An 11,197-nucleotide genomic window follows, 5' to 3' on the forward strand; every position below is an offset into this window, starting at 1 on the left:
GACACGACAAAGGCAAACCGAGCTCAGTCAACCCTGCAAAGTCCTCCTCACTAACATCTGGGGACTTGTGCCAAAATTGGGAGAGCTGTCCCACAGACTAGTCAAGCAACAGCCTGACAGAGCCATACTCACAGAATCATACCTTTCAACCAACGTCCCAGACTCTTCCTATCACCATCCCTGGGTATGATCCTGTCCCACCAGCAGGACAGACCAACCAGAGGTGGCGGTACAGTGATATACAGTCAGGAGGGAGTGGTCCTGGGAGTCCTCAACAACCCTGACTCTGGACCCCATGAAATCTCATGGCATCAGGTCAAACATGGGCAAGGAAACCTCCTGCTGATTACCACCTACCGTCCTCCCTCAGCTGATGAATCAGTCCTCCTCCATGTTGAGCACACTTGGAGGAAGCATTGAGGGTAGCAAGGGCACAGAATGTACTCTGGGTGGGGGACTTCAATGTCCATCACCAAGAGTGGCTCGGTAGCATCACTACTGACCGAGCTGGCCAAGTCCTGAAGGACATAGCTGCCAGACTGGGCCTGCGGCAGGTGGTGAGCGAACCAACACGAGGGAAAAATTTATTTGACCTCGTCCTCACCAATCTACCTGTTGCAAATGCATCTGTCCATGACAGTATTGGTAGGAGTGACCACCACACAGTCCTCGTGGAGACGAAGTCCCGTCTTCGCACTGAGGACACCATCCAACGTGTTGTGTGGCACTACCACCGTGCTAAATGGGATAGATTCAGAACAGATCTAGCAGTTCAAAACTGGGCATCCATGAGGCACTGTGGGCCATCAGCAGCAGCAGAATTGTATTCCAGCACAATCTGTAACCTCATGGCCCGGCATATTCCTCACTCTACCATTACCAACAAGCCAGGGGATCAACGAGGAGTGTAGAAGAGCATGCCAGGAGCAGCACCAAGTATACCTAAAAATTACAGAGCTAATTGATTCCACAACCAACGGATCAGATCAAAGCTCTGCAGTCCTGCCACATCCAGTCGTGAATGGTGGTGGACAATTAAACAACTAACGGGAGGAGGAGGCTCTGGAAACATCCCTATCCTCAATGATGGCAGAGCCTAGCACGTGAGTGCAAAAGACAAGGCTGAAGCATTTGCAACCATCTTCAGCCAGAAGTGCCGAGTGGATGATCCATCTCGGCCTCCTCCCGATATCCCCACCATCACGGAAGCCAGTCTTCGGCCAATTCGATTCACTCCACATGATATCAAGAAACGGCTGAATGCACTGGATACAGCAAAGGCTATGGGCCCCGACAACATCCCGGCTGTAGTGCTGAAGACTTGCGCTCCAGAACTAGACGCGCCTCTAGCCAAGCTGTTCCAATACAGCTACAACAATGGCATCTACCCGACAATGTGGAAAATTGCCCAGGTATGTCCTGTCCACAAAAAGCAGGACAAATCCAATCCGGCCAATTACCGCCCCATCAGCCTACTCTCAGTCATCAGCAAAGTGATGGAAGATGTCGTCGACAGTGCTATCAAGCGGCACTTACTCACCAATAACCTGCTCACCGATGCTCAGTTTGGGTTCCGCCAGGACCACTCGGCTCCAGACCTCATTACAGCCTTGGTCCAAACATGGACAAAAGAGCTGAATTCCAGAGGTGAGGTGAGAGTGACTGCCCTTGACATCAAGGCAGCATTTGACTGAGTGTGGCACCAAGGAGCCCTAGTAAAATTGAAGTCAATGGGAATCAGGGGGAAAACTCTCCAGTGGCTGGAGTCATACCTAGCACAAAGGAAGATGGTAGTGGTTGTTGGAGGCCAATCATCTCAGCCCCAGGACATTGCTGCAGGAGTTCCTCAGGGCAGTGTCCTCGGCCCAACCATCTTCAGCTGCTTCATCAATGACCTTCCCTCCATCATAAGGTCAGAAATGGGGATGTTCGCTGATGATTGCACAGTGTTCAGTTCCATTCACAACCCCTCAGATAATGAAGCAGTCTGAGCCCGCGTGCAGCACGACCTGGACAACATCCAGGCTTGGGCTGATATGTGGCAAGTAACATTCGTGCCAGATAAGTGCCAGGCAATGACCATCTCCAAAGAGAGAGTCTAACCACCTCCCTTTGACATTCAACGGCATTACCATCGCCGAATCCCCCACCATCAACATCCTGGGAGTCACCATTGACCAGAAACTGAACTGGACCAGCCACATAAATACTGTGGCTACAAGAGCAGGTCAGAGGCTGGGTATTCTGCGGCGAGTGACTCACCTTCTGACTCCCCAAAGCCTTTCCACCATCTACAAGGCACAAGTCAGGAGTGTGATGGAATACTCTCCACTTGCCTGGTTGAGTGCAGCTCCAACAACACCCAAGAAGCTCGACACCATCCAGGACAAAGCAGCCCACTTGATTGACACCCCATCCACCACCCTAAACATTCACTCCCTTCACCACCGGCGCACTGTGGCTGCAGTGTGTACCATCCACAGGCTTCTTCGACAGCACCTCCCAAACCCACGACCTCTACCACCTAGAAGGACAAGAGCAGCAGGCACATGGGAACAACACCACCTGCACATTCCCCTCCAAGTCACACACCATCCCGACTTGGAAATATATCGCCGTTCCTTCATCGTCGCAGGGTCAAAATCCTGGAACTCCCTTCCTAACAGCACTGTGGGAGAACCTTCACCACACGGACTGCAGCGGTTCAAGAAGGCAGCTCACCACCACCTTCTCAAGGGCAATTAGGGATGGGCAATAAATGCTGGCCTTTCCAGCGACGCCCACATCCCATGAACGAAAAAATATATATATATATTCTGTAAATAATTTTCTCGAAGTTAGCAATTTCATATCTCTTCTCTATCGATCCAGAAAAAAATCAAATCCACTTTCATTCTTCACAGGATCACAAGATATTTAGGCATGAGGAAGACCTCAGAGTGAGTTTACACGGCCTCCAGATGCGTGTGGGACCACATCGAATGACACTGGAGTTGTCAAACTGGAGCACATACACTTGCATAAGTCTCACCCAAAATACCTAAAAGCATTACAACAGAATACAGATAAGGGAGGTATGGTTTGTGTATCCTAAACCACTTGTGTTACACCCCGCTGAACTAGTCAATTCTAACATTGGTGGTTTGTTTTGCATAAATCACTGGTCCTTGAAATGAATCCTCCACATTAGTCTATCATGCTCGGCCCTACTTTTTAGAAAGAACTAATATTTATGTATTGTGTCATATAGAAGCACCCTAAAAGACTCCCACATAGAATGAGTTACATGGTCTAGTTACTCTAGTTAAGTAGCTGAATACAACAAACTATTTGCATACTGAAAGGCTCCATAAACAACTGAGACTGGAATGTTAGAAAGACTTGCATTTATATAGCACCTTTCATGACCTCAGGTCACCCCCAAAGTGCTTTACAGCCAATGAAGTACTTTTGAAGTGTAGTCACTATTGTAGTGTAGAAAACAGATCAGCCAATTTGTGCACAGCAAGATCCCACAAACAGCAATGAGTGAAAAATATTGGCCAGAGAGAACTCCCTGCTCTTTATCAAATAGCACCATGTGCCTGCTGCTCTTGTCCTTCTAGGTGGTAGAGGTCGTGGGTTTGGGAGGTGCTGTCGCACAAGCCTTGGCGAGTTGCTGCAGTGCATCCTGTGGATGGTACACACTGCAGCCACAGTGCACCAGTGGTGAAGGGATTAAATGTTTAGGGTGGTGGATGGGTTGCCAATCAAGCGGGCTGCTTTGTCCTGGATGGTGTCGAGCTAAGAGGGCAGATAGAGTATCAGTTTAATGTCTCACCTGAAAGATGGCACTATTTGACAGTGCAGCACTCCCTCAGTACTAGCACTGGTGTTTCAACCTAGATTATGTGCTCAAGTCTCTGGAATGGGATTTGAACCTATCAATCTTCTGTCTCAGGGGCAAGGGTACTACCACTGAGCCAAGACTGATACCTAATATTGACCAGGACGCCTGGAAAACTCCCTGCTCTTCTTCAATTAGTTTCAAGGGCTTTTTTTTTACAGCCACAGATGGGACCTTTGTTCTAACAACTTATCCGACAGTGCAGCACTCCCTCAGTACTGCAGTGAACTCTCAGCCTAGATTATGTGCTCGAGTCTCTGGAGTGGGGCTTAAACTCGGCCTTCTGACTCCAAGACAAGATGCTAAGTATTTTACTAAGAGCTAAATACTAAGAGCCAAGTATTTTACAGTGAAAATGCAGAACAATTAATTCAAATAGATTTTAGGGCACCAGTTATAGTTTGAAAATAATGGATGGCTCCTGCTATTAGGATAATGATAACTCTAGCTGGCTGTGTGGGACTCGCACTGGGGAAGATGGACACGGGGGAAAGAAAGGACTTGCTGGTGATTGATGAAAATCGAACTTATAAATCAATTTTTTTTCTTGATCCTTTTAGGGACTTGAAAATAAAATGGATGTCATGTAACATTTCAGCATAACTTTTACTAGATTTCACAGTATAAGGACAGAGGCTGTTGATGGGTCCCCATTAATGGTCTCGCCGCTTTTAATTGGAGAAAATGATTCCTGTTTGCGTTTTTTTTTATTTTTGCCTTTTGCTGATTCATACAAATGTTTTTAAAATACAAATGTACATCCTGAACTTTAAAAGAAATCTAGTTTGAATTAGAATTACTGACGGATTGAGCAGACCAATGCCGAGAGGCTCGTTATCACAGACCAGAAAACTAGAAATATGCGTTGATAATCTTGGGAAAGGAATTTTTTATTTGACTCAGTGAGGGAATTACTCCTAAAAGTGACCGCCAAACATCGCGGTACATGAATAAAAGTCACCAACTCCACCAGGATGAGGAAGTAAACCAGCATCAAAAATTCCCTAACATTAGTAAAAGTATTTAAGGGCTGTCCTGGATTTTTGTTTTAGTAATTCCTTGCCGACCTAAAGAGAATATTGAATAGATGGATGGGTAGTCGTGAACAAGGGATCAAATGACAGGGTGACGTAAGGCACTCTTTGCATAGAGCAAAGTTGCACTATTTAAAATGCGCCAAGTCACCAAAGTTCACTGTTTGGGAGGTTAGCACAGGTAAGTCTCACCTGAAGAAGGTTCAAAAATAATCCTCAACCCTTTGTAAAACCAAAACCAACTCATCTTGTTACAGTCTAAAGCCTTTACAAAATGAACATTAATCAAGAGCCTCTCTACAATCTGCTCTCCTCTGGGAGGCGTTTTGTGCGGATGGAATTGTTCAGCTAATCATTTAATTTTATATCTTACAGGTCGTCCCGTTATTGGACATTAACCATGGTAAGCGAACCTCAGCTAACTTTAGATAACTTTATACTTTTGCACTGTGTTCCAGCTAGATTTTGGAAGTCGAACTTGGATTGTTGACATTGTGTAATGCAACTACATTTTTAAAATATTTTTTTCAGAGCTGCTGTGTGCAAGATAACTACACCCCTCTGTTTAATGATGCCTTTGAGGTGATCCACCATCAACAACATCAGCTCGACCCGTCCCAGCTCCGGCAAGATTTTGCCCTCCAGTATCTGCCAAGCAAGTATCTCACTCCGTTACTCTTTACTCAGTGGTAGTTGCTCAGAGTTTATTCTTGGACGTCGGGCGCCACTTTCTTTTCGGGTAATCCTATTCGCTTCTCTTGTTAAGGTCCTTCTCCCTCGATGTACAGCTTCCAGCACCACCAGGAGACGGGGTCTGGTCCTTACTACGCACTGGATTTCCAAACCCAACGCTTGCACGACGCTGTAAGTTCAAAAAACTGGGCATGAAGGAATGAGCATGTTAGTGGTTGGATGGACCGGTGATAATAATGGATTAATTAACGGATGGGCTGATGGTACATTGACCACACATTAATATACAGATTAGGAGAATGGTTTTTCTTTACGCAGCGAGTTATTATGATCTGGAATGCGCTGCCTGAAAGGGCGGTGGAAGCAGATTCAATAATAACTTTCAAAAGGGAATTGGATAAATACTTAAAAAGGAAAAATTTGCAGGGCTATGGGGAAAGAGCAGGGGTGTGGGACTAATTGGATAACTCTTTCAAAGAACCTGCACAGGCAGGATGGGCTGATTGGCCTCCTTCTGTGCGTTTCATTCCATAGAAGAATCAGAATTGTCATGGAGCAATAACCAGGGTTGTGGATAAGAGTAACTGACCCAAAATACTGTCCAATTTCTAAATGTTGTGGATAGCTCGTAATCTGTGAGTTGGGGGCTTGGTTCTAGAGAGAAGCAGAGTGAGACTCCTCTGGAGGGAGGGGCGGATGGTCTCACAACCTTTGGGTGTGACACCAAGTGGAATGTAAATCCAGCTCAGTGTCAAACCTGCTCTAGGAATCTGTTGGACACTTTGTGAACCTACCTGATCTTAAATGTTTAGAGAGTGGGGATTCTTGCCTGCCACACCTTCTATACACTTATGTTTCTAACTTTGGGTGAGGGTGCTATCCTTGTGGGTATTCAGCCATGGGATGTGACTTCACCTCAACACAACAGGCAGGCAGGAATCAAGCAATGTAAACTGGGTTTGCCTTCGTGGAACTCAAACTGTAGCCATCAGTCTCAGCCCAGTGGCTGCAGTGTTAGCACATCCTACCTGTTCAGTATGACACTGAGGGAGTGTTGCATTGTTGGAGATTCCCCCTCCTTCAAAAAGGATATAGAGACATTGGAGAGGGTGCAAAGAAGATTTACAAGGATGGTACCAGAACTGAGAGGGTATACTTGTCAGGAAAGGCTGAATAGGCTGGGGCTCTTTTCTCTAGAGAAGAGAAGGCTGAAGATGACCTGATGGAGGTTTTTAAAATTATGAAGAGGTTTGATAGGGTAGACGTAGAGAAGATGTTTCCATTTGTGGGGGAGACCAGAACTAGGGGCCATAAATATAAGATAGTCATTAATAAATCCAATAGGAATTCAGGAAACCAGTTGGGCCGAATGGCCTGTTTCTGTGCTGTAGATTCTATGTAATTTTATGATGTTAAACCAAGGCCCCTGTCTACCTGTTCCAATGGTTCTGGTGATTGTTCACGATCCCATGACACTACTTGAAGATGAACTGAGCGTTCTCCTAGTGCCTTGACCAATGTATCTCCCCCAACCAATACACTGCAAGCAAACAAACTGGCAGTTCATTTTATAGCTGTGGGATTGTGCTGTGTACAAGGTGGCTGACAAGTTAGCCTAAATAACAAAGTAATCCAATGTTTGTGAATGGCTTTGGGACATTTATGAGAGTTGTGATTGGGTGTTATAGAAATGTGAGTCTTTCTTAACTAAAAATAAATATTTATTACTAGACTACAGTTATCACAAATTAAAGTGGCACAACTGGCAGCCCAACAAAGCTAAAAATTGCTGTTGCAATATTAGCAAACTGTGTGACATTCCCTTGTCCCCTATTTTAGTCCATTTATTTTAAACAAAACATAACAGAAAATGCTGAAAACACTCAGCAGGTCGGTCAGTATCTGTGGAGAGAAGAAGAGTTAAGGTTTCAGGTGTAGACTCTTCATCACCTGTTTTCTATTACCTTTTTCCCCATTTATTTCAAATGACTAAAAAAGGAACCTCCTTTATTAATATTACTCACAATATTTTCTAGGCTAAATACTGAGGGAGTGCTACACTGTTGGAGGTGCTATCTTTTCATGAAACATTAAACCGAGGTTCTTTCTGCCTTTTCATAGGAGCAAGAGTAGGCCATTCAGCCCCTCCAGTCTGTTCTCAAAGAAGAACAGAGGAGTTCTCCCCAGTCTCCTGGGCCAATTTTTACCCCTCAACCAACATCACCAAAAATAGATTATCTGTTTAGTTGTCCCATTGCTGTTTGCAGGTGGCAAATTGGCTGCTACCTTTCCCTACTTTCAGTCAGTGACCGAGTGGTGAAAGGATTATATAAATACAGGTTCTTTCTTTATCATTTTAACATTGTATGTCAGATCCCAGTGTATTTATGGAGTTGCTGGGAGGCAACATTCAATGTTAAAACTTGTTTGAAATCCAGCCGAAAGAGAACTTCTCCTTTCAATGCTCATTGTCCAAGTAAAAACACAACTACACGAAGAGCAACTCAGAGGGGATTTTATCCAACCCCATGATTCTAACTAGATCTCTGCTTCTATATCGCCAGATGGATTTTAACCTCGACAGCAACAAACTAATATATGAGACTGGGATGCAGAATCCAAACTATTATCCAGAGAATCACATTCCAGATTTCTTTATCCCGAGGCAAGGAAAAGGTTTGTATTCTCATTTCTCACTCACCCTCACCCCCCACCGCCCCAATTATTGGGATAGAGTTTGCTGTGCATCCTGTTCTGGTATCACGTTGTTGAGCTGGAACAGAAATTCCTCTCTGCATTATTTTAACACCAGCGCAGAGAGCAATTTGGTTCCTCAATCCAGGCGTTAACACAAAGATTAAGCAACCGCTTAAGACCGGCGTTGAGTAGCGCAGAGAACAATTTGGTACCAAGAAGGTTTAGACGCCCACAGCACCTGCTGAGAAATTGGCCTTATTTCGTTCAGTGTCCCTAATAGCAGAGACTCCCCTTTACCGAATGTGCTAACGACGGTCTCCATTACAGGCAGGAAGAGGCTGCGCCTTTACGAATTTCTGAGCGAATCTCTCCACAATTCCGAGATGTCCGAGTGCATCGAGTGGGTGGACAGGAAGAGCGGCGTCTTCCAATTCATCTCCAAGAACAAGGAGAGAGTGGCCGAGATGTGGGGCAGGAGAAAGGGCAATCGCAAAACCATGACCTACCAGAAAATGGCCCGGGCTCTGAGAAACTACAGCCGGACGGGAGAGATCGTGAAAATCCGCAGAAAATTAACCTACCAGTTCGATGCCCAGGTCCTGCAGAGACTGGGATCTGGTCCGAGCTCTGAGAACGGGCTCTCTCACTATCCCCACACCGACCGGGAACTCTGCGGCTGTGAACACTGGCATTTCAATTACAACTACAATGATCTTTTACACGAGAATTCCATATGAACAGTCCTGGTTTAAACTAATCCACGGTCTTTACAATAAAACATTGCAGATAAGCGGAGAGAAGCGATTTCCCAAATTAACCCGACACTTGAAATAACCCAAAATTCTAAATACTGTAAATATCATTTACTTTTTAAGCCAGCGGGTGTCATGTTTCAGCCCAGTTCAGGGTCGTGCACTAAGCTTATTTGAATAAAAGTTCTCTTTTGTATCGTCTATGTTATGTGTGATTCACATTGAACAGGGATGTACAGCGCCGGGGAGTCAGCCTGATGGAGAGAGATGGATCAGCTGGAGGGAGACACGTGGAGTTAAAGATCCAAACAGCGAGCGAAATAGAGAGATTCGGAGAGATGCAAGGTGAAACAGAGACAGGAAAAAAATCAGATACAGAGCGAGAGAGATAGACAGGGAGATATAGAGAGACATATACAGAGAGAGAAATAGAGAGAATCAGAGAGATGCAAAGTGAAACAGAAACAGAAAAGCATTAAGAGAAAGATACAGAGAACTAAAGACAGGGAGATACAGAGAAATAGGAACACAGAGATGGAGAGATAGACAGGGAGAGAGAGAGATGTAGAGACGTGTAAACAGACAGAGAGAGATACAGAGAAACAGAGACTGAGAAAAACAGATACAGAGACTGAGAGATAGAGAGACAGGGAGAGATATGTAGAGAGACGGAGAGAGAGACAGGCAGAGAGATACAGGGAGACAAATGCAAAATACTGGTGCTGGAAATCTGAAATAAAACAAGCAGATGCTGCAAACATCAACAGGTCGGGCAGCAGCTGTGGAGAAAGAGACAGAGTTAACTTTTCAGGTCGATGACTTTTCATAGATACAGAGATAGAGAGACAGAAAGAGAGACAGAGAGAAAGAGAGAGAGAGAGAAATAAAGAGATGGAGAGAGAAAAACAGGATGAGGGGACATCTTTTGGTAGTACAGACTCTCCTGCTCCTTCCCACAGATAATATATATTTGTAGAAAACCAATTCAATCATATAACATTTTATGGGATGCTCGTCCAAACGCCTTCAGCAAAATGTTTACTTTAGGGATTCTGATACAGAAACTCCAACAAATACAAACGAGTTTTAAATGTGTAACGTGACACGGAAAAGGCAACACGGGCTGTAATATATTCATCCGCCACAATCATTTCTAAAATTCTGTTAACTATACACCTACAAATCCGAATAATTTTGTTTAATGATGGTTACAATGCGCCAGTCGCCCATCAGTGAGTGTACTCGGCGGAAAATCTCTCTTGTTTTAAGGAGAGAGGCTGAAATCAGCCTTCTTGCTAAATCTATTTCAGGTTTGCTGTAAGCTAATGGTGAAGAGTTATAAAACTGGTAAGAGTTCATAGAATCTGACAGCACAGGAGGAGGCCATTCGGCCCATCGTGCCTGTACCGGCTCTTTGAAAGGGCTATCCAATTAGTCCCACTCCCCTGCTCTTTCCCCAAAGCCCTGCATTTTTTCCTTTTTAAGTATTTATCTAATTCCCTTTTGAAAGTTATTATTAAATCCGCTTCCACCGCCCTTTCAGGCAGCGCATTGCAGTGAGTTGTGGGAAAACAACGAAAGTTCGAGGCCAATAATCAATATTTTATTGCCTAAAATAAAAGAAGGCTCACGTGGGACGGGCTATCGAATTGCAAAAACTCCAACACATTTTTTTGAAAAAAACCATTCCTATCGGTTCTCACGATGAATCCTGCCTGTAACCAGCCCCTCGACGACTCGCCAAGGTAACATGTCCTGATCTGGCGCTCGGGGCTCTCTTTACAGGCTGTTAAAGACAGATCGTATCTCTGATCAGAAATGTACACAATTCACTCTAAAACCCTTTTCCAATATTCACATATAATGATTAAGACGAGAAGTTTTTGTTAAAAAGTGACTCCGACTTCTGCACGAATGATAAGAATTCCAAACTCCTTCTTTACCCCGAAGTGTCGACCCAAGGGTTCGCCAGGACGAGCAATGTGGGAGAAGGGGGATCGAATTGAACCCGAGTTCAAGAGGGGGAACGAGGGGTGATGGAGAGAGCTTCGAGCTGTTCAAACTCCCCCCGGGGTCAGAGCTGCGCCATTATCTGACACCTCGGGTATCACATCTTCCCAAGCAGATGACTTTTT

The 11,197-nt window shown here is 44.9% G+C and overlaps 1 protein-coding gene across 2 annotated transcripts; it reads left to right on the forward strand.

Moving 5' to 3' along the window:
• Positions 1-4,833: 4,833 nt before the first annotated feature.
• Positions 4,834-9,263, forward strand: LOC137334927 (transcription factor Spi-C-like). 2 transcript variants are annotated; one of them, XM_068000020.1, is made up of 6 exons: positions 4,834-5,101; positions 5,296-5,323; positions 5,452-5,575; positions 5,687-5,784; positions 8,178-8,289; positions 8,638-9,263. In XM_068000020.1, exons 2-6 carry the CDS (start codon positions 5,321-5,323, stop codon positions 9,045-9,047), a joined length of 747 nt encoding a protein of 248 aa, XP_067856121.1. In that variant the 5' UTR covers positions 4,834-5,101; positions 5,296-5,320; the 3' UTR covers positions 9,048-9,263. The 2 variants fall into 2 exon arrangements, with proteins under 2 accessions (XP_067856121.1, XP_067856122.1); XM_068000021.1 differs by lacking the exons at positions 4,834-5,101; positions 5,296-5,323 and having other exon boundaries at positions 5,497-5,579.
• The last annotated feature ends 1,934 nt before the right edge of the window (positions 9,264-11,197 follow it).

This window comes from Heptranchias perlo, chromosome 18 (assembly GCF_035084215.1).
Source record: "Heptranchias perlo isolate sHepPer1 chromosome 18, sHepPer1.hap1, whole genome shotgun sequence".
In the NCBI taxonomy this organism is placed as follows: Eukaryota; Metazoa; Chordata; class Chondrichthyes; order Hexanchiformes; family Hexanchidae; genus Heptranchias; species Heptranchias perlo.